At 28.7% G+C, this 18858-nt stretch overlaps 3 protein-coding genes across 4 annotated transcripts; 1 reads left to right on the forward strand and 2 right to left on the reverse strand.

The window, feature by feature from the left end:
* Window positions 1–2809: 2809 nt before the first annotated feature.
* On the reverse strand, window positions 2810–6373 carry LOC100164137 (protein TAPT1 homolog). Its single transcript, XM_029492833.1, has 9 exons — window positions 6331–6373; window positions 5774–5931; window positions 5570–5661; window positions 5336–5507; window positions 5131–5266; window positions 4129–4226; window positions 3905–4055; window positions 3477–3646; window positions 2810–3402 (listed from the first exon to the last, which is right to left on the reverse strand). Exons 1-9 carry the CDS (start codon window positions 6371–6373, stop codon window positions 3079–3081), a joined length of 1344 nt encoding a protein of 447 aa, XP_029348693.1. The 3' UTR covers window positions 2810–3078.
* Window positions 6374–10976: 4603 nt separating this feature from the next.
* On the reverse strand, window positions 10977–18156 carry LOC107885104. Of its 2 annotated transcripts, XM_016808548.2 has the most exons (3): window positions 17662–18152; window positions 17387–17598; window positions 10977–11100 (listed from the first exon to the last, which is right to left on the reverse strand). In XM_016808548.2, the coding sequence occupies exons 2-3, from the start codon at window positions 17552–17554 to the stop codon at window positions 11068–11070; spliced, it is 201 nt and encodes a 66-aa protein (XP_016664037.1). In that variant the 5' UTR covers window positions 17555–17598; window positions 17662–18152; the 3' UTR covers window positions 10977–11067. The 2 variants fall into 2 exon arrangements, with proteins under 2 accessions (XP_016664037.1, XP_016664034.1); XM_016808545.2 differs by lacking the exon at window positions 10977–11100 and having other exon boundaries at window positions 17167–17598; window positions 17662–18156.
* LOC100167506 (histone H3.3) lies at window positions 13103–14784 on the forward strand. Its single transcript, XM_008189966.3, has 3 exons — window positions 13103–13253; window positions 13522–13816; window positions 14061–14784. The coding sequence occupies exons 2-3, from the start codon at window positions 13535–13537 to the stop codon at window positions 14187–14189; spliced, it is 411 nt and encodes a 136-aa protein (XP_008188188.1). The 5' UTR covers window positions 13103–13253; window positions 13522–13534; the 3' UTR covers window positions 14190–14784.
* Window positions 18157–18858: the final 702 nt, after the last annotated feature.

Below are 18858 nucleotides of genomic sequence, written 5' to 3' on the forward strand. Positions count from 1 at the left end.
AAGGTAAAAATTAAAAATAGTTAAAACTGGTAAATAATATATACAATAGTTATAAAGTAATACAATGTGGCAACGTTGCACGGTTTTAACGCATTTTTATTAAAAATATTTCGGACGCAAAGGGGATATGATTTCGGGTGCAATAGGTAATAAAAAAGGTGTGATGGACACAAATGGATTGCACCTAAATAAAGGTTAAAAGACAGTTTTAACTTTTAAATGGTTTATAGAAACATCATAAAACATTATTTTCAACCCTAATTGGTACTGTTAAAATCAACTGAAATTTGTAATAACCTAGAATTTTAAATTAAAAACAGCCAACTATTCATATATAGTTGAAGGTTTTTGGACATAATCTGTTTAATAGTAGCAGTAGGCCAATAATGATAAACCAGACCTTGTCTGAATGCATTTATAATAATTATAAAATTATTTAAAAAGATATATTTACGTTATACCTAGACATATTTCTTAAATTCTACTGTAAAACATATACTATATATTTCTATTATAGTTGAAAATGTTTTTTAATGATTTCGTCATAATATTATATATCTATATAGATTAACTGTGTTTCTATAATATACATAAAAAAAAAAAAATAATAAGAATAATAGTAATTATTTTAATAGTTGGTTTTATTTTTTTAAATTACAAATCTTTAAATAACTGTAATGTAATTATCAATTTTTAACAGGTTAATTAAATTTTTGACAGAAAAAAATCAACATTAATATAATATACAATATAGCAAAACGATAAGATAAAAATATAATATTCAAAATAACCAGTGGCGTCACAATCATATTTTTCTAGGGAAATTGTCCCAAACCATTTTAGGTAGATGGGTAATTTTGTTAGGATGTAAAAATATTTGTTGATATTTGCAAGGCTGGGCAAATTAACAATTTTTTTTTTCAACTCGTTAAGTTAAGTTAATATAGAAAAATGTAAGTTAAGTTTAAAGTTAAAAGTTAACTTTATTTTTTTTAACTTGTAAAAGTTCCAAATTAATAAGAAAATAAAAATGACTTAACTTAGTTAAAAATAAGTTACTTTTTTTTTTTTAAATAAAATTAATAATTATACCTAACTACCTTTTCTAAAGCTAACAAATTACATAATAATTCAATAAATCAATAAATGTTTACAATTTTTAAATAAATGTTTGTAATAAAATTAGTAACTGTAGGTCAGAGATGGCGAACATTTTGATAACTGCGTGTCAAATCAAAATGTTTGGTTTGATTTTATTTTCCCCGCGTGTCAGAAACTTTGCAGACCTTTTTTTTAGTCGTCATGTAAGGCATCCAAAACTATCTGTTATCTGTTGATTGTTCTGCTGTACCTACGTTTGTAAGTAAACGTGAAAAACGAATTTATTGATAATCTAATCTAATCGTTTACGAGCTTAGGAAATTATCAATTATTTTTTTGGAAAGTGAAGTAAAAATTATGAATTATATTTGAAATTGGCGTGTCACTGAAATAATGCAAGTGTGTCACTCTGTGACACGCGTGACATAGGTTCGCCATCCCTGCTGTAGGTACTTATACTCGTATTTGTATATTATACTTTAATCAATGATGAAATCCAATGAAATAATAAAATAATTGTTATGTAGTTGTTAACGTAAATGGTCCACAACTATACTAAATTAAATTGAAAAATATAAATGAATCAGTGACCTGGGTGTTTATTTAATTAGGTTAATAGTAAATACAATGAACTACCATGCTACTAAGGGTATTATTTATACCGACGGGCCAAATTATTGCTGTAATTTTATGAATAAATAAAAATATAATAATAAGTAATAATATTAATAATAATTAGGTAGGTATAGGTTAGGTTATTTGTCGTGTATAGGATAGGTACTGAGTAAATTGTTATATTTTTCTTTTGTTAATGACGCGGTTATAACATTTCCGTCTATAAGATAGTTATTTAATATTTTCTATGAATATACAATGTAATAACTTACTATTATTATAAATTATTATTTACTAAAATATATTTAATATTTCGGGTTTTTGTTTTATATAATTAATTTTACAAAATTGAATTTATTTTAAATATGTGGTTTGGGAAAAAACTAACTTAACATGCCAATAAAATTAATTAACTTATTAAGTTGCTGAATAACATGGGGAAAATGTAACTCGTTAAGAAGATTAGTTAAAAGTAACTTAACTTTAACTTATTAACTTGTTAATGCCCAGCCTTTGATATCTGTGTTCATTATTGAATAAGTAACATGTTGATTTAGCATTATGCAATAGGTATATTTTACTGATTTCCTCAAGGAGTCAGCACATTGGTAAGAAAGCATCAAAACACTGTATTATTGTATGTAATAGGGGAACTCAAACTGGGATGGTAATATTATATTGTATGTGTAGGGTATTTATTATTAGAAGTTATGTCACTTATTGTAAAAAAAAATATCAATATTTATTTTTAAATAAAAAAAATATATACATAGGCAGGTTTTAATTGTATGTGTGGGTAGCTTTAATATTTTCTCTTATGGATAAAATGTTCATGACACCACTGAATATAACATTATGGAAATTCCAGCCATACAAGTGTACATGGAAACATAGTTATTTGCAATGAATATCATGCCACGACAATGTTATAATATAATCATCGAGATGTATAAGAATACTGGAGCGTGTACCCCTATATCGGCAATTTAAAAACAGTTCAAGTCACAAAAATCAACGATTGATATTTGATACTATCCTCACCACTGTATGGCAACAATATTTTAACCGGCAGACCGTTTTTTGATGCCTTGTATGTGCTTCAGTATTCTTATCTCAATGAATATAATAAATTGCAGGATTTGTTGTTATCACCTATTAAGCTAATATTAATTTAAAAATAATAACATTGCATTTTGTAGTCTTATTAATTAACATAGAATACTATAGTAACTATCAAAATAAAAATTGTTATTTATATATTCCAATAATTGTTCAACTTAAATTAGTACTGTGTACCAGCATTGAGAGCTATGGATAAATTTAAATCAGAGTCATTATGTGCCAAATCTGATTCTATGTTTTCTAATATTTGTGTATTAAGGCATGCCTCCCGTAAATCAATCTATTGATATAAAAATAAATAAATAATTGAGATTTATTTTTATTTTTATTTTCACATACCGTTTTGTCGAGATTTATCATCTTACAAGCTCTTCCTATTATATAGACAAGATTAACAATTTTCAATGTGGCTACACATGCTAATGTAGACAATAGTATAACTATGGAAACTAGTTGCCCATCAATAGACACACATCTAGTTAAAACCTTAATTATAACTACTCCAAGGGGAATTGGGATAAATCCCATTCGTCTTGCCACCGAATCCGAGTGATCAGTGAATGCCTATAAGACAAAATGGTTTTTTTTAAAAATAAATCCAACAACTCTGCACACTATAAATAATCCCAAATGTTTACCTTTTTATTATAAGACTGTGCAGTATCATAAGCAAAGCTCAATAAATAGTCACTGTATACTGACAAGTTGATTTCATTGAACCTAGTGATGAATGCATGTTTCGTCCAATCAATTATAATTTCCAATATCATAACATACACACAGTCAAGCATTAACTTCCAAAATGATTCTGAAACAATAAAATTAAACATTTTTAAAAAATTAACAAAAAATAGATAGATACATGATCAAAGAAACAATAAAATCTAAAATGATTTTACAGACAAACACAAAAGTTAAAATAAGAACAATATATAATAATAATATTTGATTTGGATTATCATACAGAACCAATTTAAATTTTATGGAAAGATAATGGTAGACATTGGCTTTGAATTTTTCTTCCAAAATTAAAGTTGGTTCTAGCTATAGTGAAATAAATACCAACCACTAGTCCATTGGTATTCTTTCATTGTTTGCACTACAACTATCAGTAATAATATGAACAGATGGAATCTTTCACGGACATCACTGCACGATAATTGGAACAAAGATGTCTTATTAAACTTTTTAAACACGCTTCCATTAAGTTCTATAAACTAGAATCAATAAAAAAAAAACTATTTTCAGTTATAATATTGCACTCACAATAAAATATGAATAACACATTACGTTATTGGACATCATGATTGGTAGTAATGCCCTTTTCTTAGAATTAATGGCGATATTCAATATGGTAGCTTGGCATAATACAAGTATGCTATGTAAAACTAATATCGTATGTCAAAGAGAATTTGAAATTGGTTTAAGGAGTTTTATTGTGTTAGTATTATTGTATTAAAATACTTGAAGTAATTTTGATATTCATTCAATATGTGACCTACCAAGTGAAAATCAAATTTAATATGTGGCTACCTGTAATATCAAAGTGTACCAAGACAAAACCTACTCATAATGACAATAGTTATATCTGCTGTGCGCTTGTTTATTTTCATAATTGTATTATATTATGATTACTAGATATTACCTACACTAGCTATCACTATATTTTATCTCATGTCTGCCTATAATAAGAAAATAGTATAAAAGTTAATCTTCAAAAAAATTGTAAAATATAATATTCATGCACATATTGTATCTTTAATTAATGTAAATTTATTTTTATTTATCTATTTTAATGTAAATGATTTAATGATTCAAATAACTTACTGCACAAATATTAAAATTTAATACAATACTCTGTAATATAACTAGAATCACAATGGCCATTTCTGCAGCAGGTTTTATTTAATAATAATTTTAAAAAAGGATATTTTTGTATAATTTGTGATAATAATATTACTATACTCATTATTGACAATTATCAGTATGTGTTTAGTCGTTGATTCAATATATAAAATAAACTAAATGTTAGTAGTTGAATTAAATGGGATTATTAAATTTGAAAAATCAGTTTTAGAATTTTTATGAAAATATAAACTTTAACAACAAAATAATGAAACTAATTTGTGTCATAAATTTCAGTGGTACAAAAATGAACTTATGAAAAAAAAAAATTATTGGTTATGGGCAAAAACTTGTTAGTACCTAGTAGGTTACCATTTCAAATATGAGTAGATCATACGGTCTGGCAGATCATATATTGAACGATTACCATCTTTTTTAAAAGCATACAGACATAAAACACAGCAATAATAAAATGTGGTAAAACGCCAAAATGTGAACGCTGACTAGTCTTAGGTTCAGTAGCGGTCCAAAACAAAGCGTCTAAAATATCTTGGCCAAATGATGAAAGTAACCTGTCTCCGACCTTAAATTATAAAATATTATATTTATAAATAAAATGTAGTAAACTTAAAGGTAAGTATTTGATAGTTACCTCTAACATGTTAAAAAATATATATAACTTAATAACCGACTGGCGTTTAATTACATGATATATCATTGACGTATCCCAAGGTAATAACATCATCAAACATGTTATAAGTACAGCCATCTTTAGCAAGTCAATAATTTCTGCAGCAGATAAGTATTTTTTTTCATGATTGCCCCTAAAAGAAATTTACAATACATTTCAATTGATTATAAGTTATAACAGCTTTAAAATACTCACTTTTTTGATAAAGAACTACAAATTAATGATTTTAATGCGACTAATGCTCGTAATGGTAGGAATGTGTAAACAAATAGGAATGAATCTACACACTAAAATTACAACACATGAAAGTTAAGTCTATAGAGTACTTTGTAAGGTAAGTTATATATAATGTTATACACTATGCTTAACTATAGTAAAATTTAAGTGAGGCTTACATACCTGACAAATGCCATAAAACATGAATCGTTCTACTTCTAAGGGTATTTTCATAAAATTGTAAACTTTTTCTCTCTTGTCTGAAAATTCTTTTTCGTCATTTTCTAGAGAATAGTCACGTTTAAATTCGAAAAGAATAAAATCCCATAAAGAGCCTAATAAAAAAAATTTTAAAAAAATGATTAGTCAAGAGTAAAAATGTGTAGGTACCTAGGTATCTAACATTATTAATTAATATTGTTGGATTATAAGACATATTCAATTATCTACAGGTTACTGGCAGTAAACAATATATAATAATATATAATATTTATCATATTATTATAGTTCTGACATCTGAAATCTAGAATATATTTTTTAACCATTAAATAATTATTTTTAACATTCATTTTGGATTTCTATACAATTTATTATGAAATCAAGTTATAAATTATGCTTGATATAGATAATAACAGTTAATTTGACTAATTATTATGAACAATAATTTAAGATACATTTACACCACAAAAATCCGGAAAGAAAATAATTTAATTACGATCAAATTATCAGGAGACACGTACCTAAGCTGGCCGACTTCCTAGAAGCAATCTCGACTTTGTCCATTACGCGAAATATAATAAAAACTTGCAGTGTCTACAGTACCGGCTCAACGCGATCATGCCACAAACATGCAACAAGTGATGATGACAATTGACTTAAGTACAGTGTTACTGAATACAAATAGATGTAGCATAGTACGTTGTAACTTGTAGCCACTATCTAATATATATAGCTTATAGCTACTATTATAGTAAGTAGTGACGTTAACTACAGAAAACAGCTGATGACCGCGCGTTTTCACCATTATCACCATCGTAGTCAGACACACGACTATGGATAGTATGGTTGTACATCGTTATTTTATATATTGTTATGACGTGTTCATCACACAATGTAGATAATGTAAATAACAAATGTAGATAATACAGTGTAGTCACTCGGCGTCGAAAAGAGAATCGTAATTTGACGACATTTAGTTCAGTGTACTGTCCGCCAGGAACGCTTGGAAGACCCATGATTTATATAGGTACCTAATTCTGTAAAGCCGTTGACGTATAATACGCATTAAGACTTAAATTTGTATTTTTGAATTTAAATCACGATATTTCTGTATACTGAGAAGTCGGAGCAGTCAGACCTATAAACTGTTAAAAAGATTTTTAATTAATCATATAAATTACATTAATTGTTAGTTAATGTGTGATGTGTCATTACCATGTCCATTTATCCAGAGTATTAAACTGAACTCGGATTCACATATGAACTTATATGAATAAATTATTTTTAATTTATTAATATTTTATGTACCAATTATTGAACTTCGTGATTGTAAAGATTTATATAAAGGTAATACTTTATACATGTCCAAAAGTTATATGTGAAAATTTTTTTCTAAAACAGGGTAAGTATCTACAACTTATCCAAATTAAATTATGTCTGGCATGAGTCAAAACTTTTAGAAATTCTACAAATCTAATAAACCATTTTAAAAAACACGTCTTTCCATTAGTACCAGTAATAAAGCTGAACACATTTCGGTATCAAATAGACTAAATGCCGGTACTATACCCTGTGATCCTAATATAGGTTTACTTTTTGAGTTCGCCTCACGGTCTTAGTTTATAGTGCCAACCCATAAATATTATATAACTTAAAGGGTATGGTACCTTTTTCTAAAAATATTACTATCTCTGAAGTCAAAACGCTCAATTCGCTCTGGCTTTTAATTTTTACCAGGTAGGTACGGTAGGTACGCGGAAAACAAATTTGATTAGGTATAGGAAATAGTTGGATAATTTTTGATTGGCATAAATATGTATTTAGTTGTGTTAAACAGTTTTATTTGTAAAAACTTATTTTATTGCAATTTCAGTTTATAAGCTAGTAGGTACTTAAAATGTAACCATAACAATGGGTTGATGTACAAATATTGAATAGTCACAGCAACTATAATCAATGTTCAAACAATTTTAACAATATAAATAATTATTATAATAATGACAACCATACAATTTAGAACCCACGGCGTATTCCCAGAACCAAAAGGAGCTAAATTGTTTTTTTTTTTTTAAATCCACATTTGATACACGTGGGTTAGTTGATAAATGTTCTATAATCCAAGCTCACATCCAACCTTGAAGGTTTATTATTTAATGAGTTACCAAGAATTAAAAGGGGCTTGTGTGAACAATATGTCGAAGGACCAGTCGAGCTTGGCTCGACAACGACAATTTAAATTTTCCCCAACGTCTGAATTTAGGTTGAATAGGCAACCGCGCGCACCTGTATTGCTGTAGATGGGACACCTAACTTGATATGGCACGGATAGGTAATTTTACCCTTGAAGTGTCATGGATCGGCAACCAGACATACGACGACCCGGAGGATCGGGTTTATGACAATGGGAAACATGATATTAAAGTTTAGTTATGGGAACAGGGGACTCTGTGACCGGTCCGATCTGGTGCAATGACCACAGGGTTTAACAATACTTTTGGGTCGTTCTTAAAATTAACTTGATCTACTTAAAACTACGGACGATGAGACGGCGTCTGCCCTCGCTGCAATCTCGATGACCTTCTCACGCACCCCTTACAAGTGAACACGGACAAATGGCCGTCGCCGTTTCGCAGTCGCTACTTCGCCATCGCCATTTCGACGTAAGGGCACTTCGCCGTTAAAAAATACTATACTTACTATAGTAATAACTAATAATAATTGATTTAAAAGATATATTTTGATCATTATAAGTACCTACATAACATTAATTTGTTATGGCTATGGTAAAAATAGTTTATCATGTTCCCATATGCGGTGACCTGCGTGTTTAGAGTTTGTGTAAATTCATAATCGCGATTAGATCGCCCTATGGACATGGGGTGGAGGCTCCACCCTGAAGGCTAGGTAAGCATGGTCGCTCAGGTTGATGTCCTCGAGGACCAGCCAGTCTGTGATGTCATCAACTCTGGAGAAGGTGACATCGATGATGGAGTGGGCTTCACCTCTGAACAAGGTGGAGTCCTTAACGTTGAAAAATACCAGTGACCGTGAGGTCTGAGCGAAGCTCACCTCTCAGGTTGTTCGCTCGGGAGCCTCATTCTACGTTCCACGGGTTGAAGTCACCTTCGATCACGAACTTGGTGTCCTTACTTGGATAGCTAGTTCAAGATCTTCCAGGAAGGCTTAGTATGCTGCAGCTGAAACGGTGGTGTCATCAAACTTCATCGAGGCCAAACCCTGACCGGAGCTTTATGAATTAGTATTAACTTGCAGGATGTTAATCATTGCAGTGTCTCTTGGAATGAGTTGAGTACTTGACTCTACCACACATATGCCCTGTAGCCGGGCCTGTAGGGGCTTTGAGGTATGACCCCATGTAGTCGCAGGCTACGCATTTATAGTCACCCGTGGGGCAGTCTCTCTCCTTGAGGATTTCAGCACCACACATCCAGCATGACTCGCTGAGTACTGGACTCGAGCAGCTGCCTTGTGTGTGGCCAAAACCATGGCATCTGAAATACCTGATAGCGTCAGGCTACCAGCCAATTTACGGCTCAATTTTCAATTTTTTTAGTTTTTTTTCTATAAATGTCAATTAAATCTTATTTGTTGGGTCAAAAATTATGAAAATTTAATCCATAAAGCTCCTCATAATATATTGTTAAAATAGTAATATTATAAGTACATAGGCACAATTTTTTTTTATAAGTAATAATAGTTCGTTTTTTGATATCATTTATCAAATTTAAATTTAAAAAGGGCAGTCATTCTGCTGTACAGTAGGTTACAAGTGGGTCAGTATAATGGATAGTGTTAAATTTAAATTCGATGATATAATATCAATGTATAAGAAAAATGATACTGAGCGAAGGCGGTCAGTCAGCCAGCAGCCTACGATGTTACTAAGTATATTTTGATGATATTATTGTAAATGAAGTCATTTATATAGTATAACCTATTTACATGGAACTTCGTTTTAAATTTTCTATTCTCAGCTTTAAAAGTGGAATATTTTATCATTTTTACTACAAAATAATTATTAAATTTTAAATTTGATAAATGTTGTCAACATTTTAAGTTCTTATTCAAAAAAAAAATAAACCTATGTATTTTTAATATTTGTCAACTGATATAGTAACAATATATTATCTGAAGAAGATATAAATTGAAAACGGTGTCTAGCATAGTAGCATTTGAAGGAACTGTTCTTGGTGTGGTAAGTTCACCTTTATGATTTCAGAGTTCAATATATTAGTAATACTAACAACATTATCAACAAAACTCACTGAAATTAAATTTCAACTGATTCTATTGTATTTAGAGTGAATATAAAAAGCCTCGGCTCAGACCTGGAACTATACCATCAGTATTCGAAGATAATATTATGGAAGCTAAAAATAAATTGGTGAACTGTTAAAGTCAACTGACTAATTTTAATCATGTAGCTATATATTTTTTTTTGTTATTATCATATCTGTTATACAATTTTTATCATTAATTATGCCTATAGGCATTATTATTATCTTTATACTAATTATTCTATTAATATTATATGTAGGTATCTGAAATGAAATGTCAAAAAAATCAACTTTGAATGAACAAACCATTAAACTTCTATTCAGGCCAAAATCAGTAGAAGTGTTTGATTCTTAAAAGTGTCTAATAAAGTCTAATAAAGTAAGAACTGAATGAAGATCAAGTGTTCAGGAAAATAATTATTGTATATATTTTCAACCTACAAATGATCTCGAAATAAGTTTACTAGCTTCTCCTTTACATATAAGACCGTGAATATAAGTATAAAAAACTATGAATATAAAAATTATTGTTACTTATTATAAACTTGACTACAGACTAATAATTTAAAAAAATGTTAATGAACTGATTAATTTTGAAAATTAATAATTTACTTATTAATTATAATATAATAGTGGAATTAATTTTATAAAAAATAAGTATTTATGAGTGTTTCATATGAATAAAATTATATTTAGCTTTGGCTGTTTATTGTAGTTATATATCCCATAAACCTTAGCCATATTATAACTTTGGTTATAGTGAACTGATCCCTGATAATAATTACAAACAAGTAATAAAATAAAAATAAGCATTATTAACAATATTAATATATATATTTAATTATTTGAATTAAGTATACCTACCTCAGAAAATAGAAAGTTAAGATCATTTTTAACTTGTTCCATCTTATTTTATCTGTGGTCAATTGTGTATTTCTTGAAATCAGTTCAGTGGAATCTTCAAGTTAAAGTATACTTCAACATAACATTAACCTGCAATAAATAAATAATACATAATATCTATTCAATCTATTCATTAAATTAAAAATTAAATCACTAAAAAAATAACTATTTCACCAATAAACTGGTTTTTACTATTTAAGCTAGATATTAAGAACAAATATAAATAAAATGTAAATAATATCTAATCATACCAAATACCTAGGTAGCTCCACCAAATATTTTTTGAAATATAAATTATAATACATCATGTAAGTACCTATACAACCCAAAATTTTCTAACAAAAAAAAAATATTTTATTGATTTGAAACATATATATAACTATAACTATATGTAAAGTTTTTTATATATACATATATTCATATTATATACCTAATATAATATGTAGTTAAATAAGTAGATTGGAAAAATATTATTTGTGTTAGTTTTTTTAAAATATGTATGAACATAAAAAGGAACAATTTATTGTAATACAAATGAAAACCAAATCCAAAACACATTTATTGTTTTACTGAACTGTGTTGTAATGTTTTTACAATCAAAAAAAAAAAACATTTGTTTAAAAGTAATTTATGTTAAACTGATATACAAGTTATTTAACTAATTGTTTTAATTTAAATTATACTAATAAATTTAACTTGTTTTGGAATAAAGAAATTACTTAATAATAAATAATAATAATAGATGTAAAATCAAAGGTATAATAAAAATTAAATGTTGTACTTAGGTAATATAAAAATCAATTAAGCCTATAAAAATATATATATTTTTATTTAATATAAAAAATTATTAAGAAATGTATGTCTTACTGTACAAAAATATTTTAAAAATAATTGGTAAATAATTTTAATTACTACCTATATTACCTATCTAATTATTTTACAAAATATGTTCATTTTGTTTAGTTGGTTGTAGCGCGAGCTGAGTATCATTAATAATAATAGATTCTTCATGACAATTTATATTAGTATAGTTAACATTGTGAACTGTGGTAGGTTTTTACTATTTTTTCTAATTTTTAAACAATAGTTATATTTGGAAAATTTAACTTTAAAAAATAACTTTGTATCAACCAACTAAATGAGTTAGGTAACAACAATTAATTAATACCTATAAAACATTTAAATAATTTTATGATTCATATACATTTATGTATTATTTCAGTAGGTATTGAGTTTGGTAATCAGCATCTTAAATATTTACTTACAATATTGATTTCAATTAAAAATTGATTCATCGATTTAGGCGCGAAAGATTACGGTGAAAAAATTTAAAAACATGGTACAGCAAAATTCATCATGCTGGCAAAGATTACGCTCATCCAATCCCCGTCACCGTTATTTCCACCTGTTAGATGTTCTATACGCCACGGCTAAAGATACTATATTTAACCACGGTCTTATTGGTTTTAACCGTGTCTATAACTGTACTATCGGCCAATCAGCGGCCTCGTTACTGTAACCTGCCCGCCGATAAAGCGATCAATGCCGTCAGTCGTCAACCTCTTCAGTCTTCACCATAGAACAATATAGAAGCGAAACTCGATCAGCTGATGGGTGAAGTGTTTACTTATGATCTGAAGTCCGAACAATGAAACTGTTTCCGTAACACTGACATGATGTTATACCCGTATTGAAAAACCGTTTCCGCTTAATAGGCAGGATATTCTGCGCGGGGTCGGGTTGTTTCCACTGTTTACTTTTATCATATATTACGTATGCCACGCCGTGTTCAAGGTTACAATCGCCCGATTCGGCCAATTCACGGAGTTTCATACCCCTGGTCTTCACCGCAAACAAAATAATATGACAAATCGCTATCACATTATTAATTTATTTATTATCGTTTTCGCTGACTAAAGATATTAAAGAATGGATAGGCCATGGCTATAATAAAAAGAGGGAAGCGTGCCGGAATGGGGAAGAGAGAAAGACTATTTTTCTTATTGCATCTCATTCTAGCAGAGGTCTTATCATTATTTGTGATAAGACCTCTTCATGTTTGTTCCCGTATGATAAAATATGATAATCATGATTGGAACTTTCTATGACGTGTCTAATATCTATGTGTCTAACCTCTAACAGTCCAACGTCACTCGTAACTCATTCACCATTCACGACCATTACAATTTACTCAGCAACCGTTCGTTTCGTATTTTGACTTGTCCGGACACCGCTCACGCTTAGTAAGTACCATCGAATTTGTGAATTAAAAAATCCACTCGAGCCATTCTGTCATTTCGCTACAACGCGACGTCAGTCTGGACATCACTTTTTCGGTCCACCACAAGCGCGGCCGGGGGTTTTCGATTTCGATGCTCACCTGTCCGACCAGACTTCTGGCATGACGTTCTCTTGTCGTCGGAACGCTGGTAGATGGTTTCCCTGCCCCTACCACCTTTAGTGCTCATGTTTTGTTTGTTTGAATGCAGATTGTTTTGATTTTTGAATTAGTTTCAGTTGAACCATGGCTCGTACTAAGCAAACCGCTCGTAAATCTACCGGAGGAAAGGCTCCCCGTAAACAGTTGGCCACCAAAGCTGCCCGCAAAAGCGCACCTTCCACGGGTGGAGTGAAGAAACCTCATCGTTATCGTCCAGGTACTGTCGCTCTTCGTGAGATCCGTCGTTACCAAAAATCCACGGAGTTGCTGATTCGCAAGTTGCCGTTCCAACGTTTGGTCAGAGAAATTGCCCAGGATTTCAAAACTGACTTGCGTTTCCAAAGTGCGGCTATTGGAGCTTTGCAGGTACCTATCACGGTTTTATAAGTTTAATTTATATCATAAGTTTGCTATTGTCTTAATAATCTGTGATGGTAATTCATTCAAAGGATTTTATTTTAGTTTAAATTGGATGATTACATATAGTTTTCAATCAGTATTTTTGATGTACCATTTCACATTAATAATTAATTTACTAAGTGATATTACTGATATTTCACTAACTAAATATATCATACATTTTCTAATATTTAAATTGTGTCTATTTCAGGAGGCCAGTGAAGCATACTTGGTTGGTTTGTTTGAAGACACCAACTTATGTGCTATCCACGCCAAACGTGTCACCATTATGCCTAAAGACATTCAGCTAGCCAGACGTATCCGTGGTGAAAGAGCCTAATTCATCAATTACATTCTTCTTACTTACTAATTTTTTTTTTCGTTCGACAATTTTCCTGGGTTGTAATTATACATATATTTACATATTTCAAAAACATAATAATAACTAGCTATTACTATTAATGTGTATCTGTGTAATATTATATTCTAGGAAACCTTAATTTATTTTATACATTTTTAATCATAGACAAGTGTTTATTTAAGGAAACAATTGTCTTCAACAATAGTAGCAGCATTTAATATTGTTTAACTTAATATTACATACCGTAGGTAAACGTCACATTTCAAGTCATACAAAAAATAATATTTTTTCTTACCAATCTAATATAATTACTACAAATAAACTAAAGCAATTAAATTATAATTAAATAAGTAAATTATATATAGTTCATAAAGCGCACAATTTAAACAAATTTAATGTTGTTATATGTTATAATAAATTGTGAATTACATAATACATATTCTTAAATCTATAATATATACACATATTTTGGTTATTTTCTTTCAGGCTTTCATTAATTCGGACAACCTAGAGCCCCGATTAGTCCGGATTATTGAAGTTCTTTTGTGTTTAAAATAAAAAAAACCTGATTACTTGAGATTGATAAAATATTGTTTATTAACTCCACTTAAATACTGTTTAAAAATGCGTATATTTATACATTTCAAAATAAAATTGAAGGCTAAAATACGATTATAGTTTATAAAGATAGATGATCAATATCAAAGTTGCAGCAGATTTAAATGTTTACAAATTTCTTATAATTTGGCTTCATTGATACCATATACAAACTATATGTAATTTATGTCAATACTGTATCAAATCCTGGCTTATAGCCATATTATTATGATTATACATATATTTCAACATTTCAAAAACACTAGAACATGCTTTTCCTTGGATATAAGCAAAAGAACAAATTAAACGATATGGCTAACTACAGAAATATGAAAATGTTTTATATAGAACATTTAAATTCATGTTCTTTGTGTACTTTTAATCATTGTTTGAATATCCGCACAAATTGATTATCTGCAATCCCCCTCAGTCTCAATTTTTTTTTTTTTTTAAATAGAACCCATTTTTATATAAAAATAAAAATTACATAATAAACTTATAGATTATCTACCTTCTAAAAGCAATGCTTGTGTTGAAGGTAGAAAGCGACAAATTACTTACAAATAGTAATTAGATAATATAAATACAAACAAAAAAAAAATTATACTTAATTGTAGTAAACATAATAATAGCTACCCTATTGACAATATTAGCCAGTCATTAACAGTTTTTTTGACATTTTTATGTTTATTTATTATATTCTTCTTAATAATATTTGGCATGGAATTAAAATAAGTAGGACCCAGGTAGTCAACAAATTTTTGACCAAAAGATTTTTAAAATATATCACTTTAAAATGAGTGCGAATAATCGACACTCCACTGTACTTTTACCATAATAATATGTAAATACCTGCAATAAGAATTTAAGACATTGAATCATAATGTATCTACCTAAATGAATTTCTAGATTTCTTTTGATATTATGATTAACATCAAACTAAATTACTTTACTGTAATTTTTTTATATTTCAATAAAATAAAGAAAAGCTTCTGATTAAATATTTTTTTATAATAAGAAACTATTTTATAATTATAAAATCAAATGGTAAAATTAACTGTTACAAATATATATTATTATTAAAATATGTTGAACAAATTGATACCAAAACTGTAAACCAAACGATATAAAATAATTATACTAGTGTAAATAACTAGACTAAATTTACTCCAATGTCCAATGTTATGTTTAAATTAATAAAAATAACCAATACATATATTAAAATATATTTGTGAGCTTCACATTATATTCAAACAATTTGCTTAAAATATTATTTTAACATCGAATAACTTACTGTAGTAAGAATGTTTGTTAACATAAAAATGTAGTGTATAAGTTTGTAAATAATAATAAATTAATAATGTATTAATTATTAATAATAATATAATATAAATCATTACCACAGTAAATTAATTTGTATTATTTTAACTTTTAAGTATAGATCAGAGGTGTAATTATGATTACAATTTATTTTTGATAATTATTAATAAGTAAAGTTTTTAAAAATAATTTTCTGAATATTTAGGTATTTACCATATTATCTCATACTTAATTTCTGCTAGACAAAATAGCTAGGTACAGTAAAAATATTACCAACTTCTAAATATACAATATATCTTCTAATAAATTTACATTTTGAAAATAAAAGTCTAATTGATCTGAATTGTATAAACTTTAAATTTTAATGAAAATAAATATACATATAATATTTATATAAAAACGAAACTAAATACCAAACTTTTATATAGCACTAACATCTACATATATGAGTTACGCTCATAGAAAAAAATTGTTTTAAATTGTTTAAGTATTTTTCCTGTTTTAGAGGAACATTTATCGTATTATCTTAATTTTATAATAATTAAATAAATATTGAAGAGAAAATTAATGGTTTTATTTGAGTGAAATAAGGTAAGTATATAGTATGAAAAACACCTGATTTCAAAATTGCAATTATCAAATTTTATTACAAATAATTTGAGAATCCTTTTTACAGCATTATTATATGTATCATAACTGTTCATAAAATTATCTATTACAATTTATGAGAAGTATTTAAAATATAGAAAAAGAGATGCAGGGTTAAAAATTGTGAACGATATGTGGAATTAATTTACAACAATATTTATATTGAAACTTTAAATAATATTTCAAACACTGGGACTGAAAACAATATATTTTACTTTAGTTTATAATTTAATTTAATATACGTCAAATTATAACTGATTTAGTAGGTAGGTAACAATGTTTATAACTTTAAAATATATTTTTCTTATAATAAAGTTGAAATTTAGTAGCATTAAATTGTATAATATACATTACTATAATATAATAATACATTAATAGATGATTCATTTTTTATTATATTTTTTTAAGTTTATTCTTTAATTATCAGTTTCCATAAATTCTGTTTGATTTGATTTACAGTTAGTATTAGTGTTAATAACTGTTTTTTGGAGACGATATTGCTGACTAAATGTATTTTCGTTCATACTATCCTCCCTAACGTTTTTATTCTGGTGATAATTATCATCACCCAAACTGTCATTATCATCTGGAAAGTTTGAATCATGGGTCACCTGATTTTTTGAGAAATTTTCATCCCAGCCGCGTTTGTATGCAGCCCATAGCAATGGGTCTGCCCTTAACTCCAGTATGGACGCTTGTTGAACCTGCTCTGGAGTCAGTAGTTGCTTATCGAATATCTTGTTGAAGTTTGGAGATGAATTTCTTTGATGGTAAGTCATTTTGATTGTTAGTTGATAAAAATATGTGAGTGAACTATCTGCAACTATGAACAAAAATTTAAATGTCAGATTGCAAGTGTACAATTTATGAAATTTAGAATACATACCTGGGTACTTGTGTCTATGATATAGGTAGACTAGTAAAAGGTTATCTACGATGGTAATTTTCAGTACTTGACCATCGGCGACCGTCGTTTTGTTGGGCCAGTCGAAATAAGGTTGTAGGTAGAGGTACCTATGTTATAAAAACATAAGCTCAGAAATCGGAATAGATATTTCGGTGATCGTATAGACGGCACGAGACACGGGACAAATACAACGCCTGCGTGGCCTGACAAATGACAATACGACGAAATTACGAATGGGCGAAAACATTAGCACAAAGTAATATAATAACTTGTTGATATTTTGGGATATTCATGAAATTTCGAATAAACTGCCCGATACCAATTAATTAGTGGCTGCCTCCTGATAATCTGAACTTTAGTCACCACGTTCACGTATTTATTATCAATATTGTCATAACCACGGTTATTTACCAAGATTGGAGCTCGCCAATAAGCTACTTTAGCTTAAAAGGCGCACGTACACACGAGTGCATATTTTGTGCGTCGCACGTCGTGACGTGTGGGAGCATTCGAATGAATTTTGTTTGTTGGTGTGTACAGAATATGACCAAATATAGCTATTTATTATACTATAATATTTCTATAGTGTTTGATATGACTCGAATGCGAGCAGTACATTTTGAGCATGACTGAAATACCCACAGCGGTCGACTCGACATCCGGGTCTATTCGAACTATTCGGCGAACGCTGACGAATAAGTACGTCTTCCGAATGCTCGTGAACGTACGCGAGCATTTGTTACGATTTTATTCGCTCGTCTGTACTACTTCCGTACACCTACGTAGAAGCAGTGTAAGTGAACTAAAAGCACAATTAGTCCTTGGCCCGGTTTTAATATAATATTATTGTAATGTATAGGGCAAAATTAATTTTTGTTTTTTTATTTAATACAATTGTAGGTGTAGGTGTTGACTCAGTGGCGTACATTCAGATTTGCTCTGGGGGTTCAGAAAAAATAACCAACACTAAAACCTTCTCTTTAAAACTACCCATTTTCCTAACAATCAAACACAATCAATTAATTAATTTAAAACATTATATTATTTAATTACTGTACTATTTTTACTAAATGGCATTTACACGTTTATAAATAAATAAATAAATATTTATACAGCAATATTATATATTCAAATAGTATAATAATATGTACTTATTTATCAATATTAAAAATAATA

The sequence above is a fragment of the Acyrthosiphon pisum genome, chromosome X (genome assembly GCF_005508785.2).
Source record: "Acyrthosiphon pisum isolate AL4f chromosome X, pea_aphid_22Mar2018_4r6ur, whole genome shotgun sequence".
NCBI lineage: Eukaryota > Metazoa > Arthropoda > Insecta > Hemiptera > Aphididae > Acyrthosiphon > Acyrthosiphon pisum.

Bases quoted from the DNA above. Each gene is read 5' to 3' on its own strand.
- LOC100164137 (XM_029492833.1), bottom strand. From the start codon at position 6,373: ATGGACAAAGTCGAGATTGCTTCTAGGAAGTCGGCCAGCTTAG. The intron at 5,662-5,773 runs GTATGTAAGCCT...TTGTAATTTTAG, and splicing joins TGTTTTATGGCATTTGTCAG to TGTGTAGATTCATTCCTATT. The intron at 3,647-3,904 runs GTTGGTATTTAT...TTATTGTTTCAG, and splicing joins AGAATACCAATGGACTAGTG to AATCATTTTGGAAGTTAATG.
- LOC100167506 (XM_008189966.3), top strand. From the start codon at position 13,535: ATGGCTCGTACTAAGCAAACCGCTCGTAAATCTACCGGAGGAAAGGCT. The intron at 13,817-14,060 runs GTACCTATCACG...TGTCTATTTCAG, and splicing joins CGGCTATTGGAGCTTTGCAG to GAGGCCAGTGAAGCATACTT.
- LOC107885104 (XM_016808545.2), bottom strand. From the start codon at position 17,554: ATGACTTACCATCAAAGAAATTCATCTCCAAACTTCAACAAGATATTC.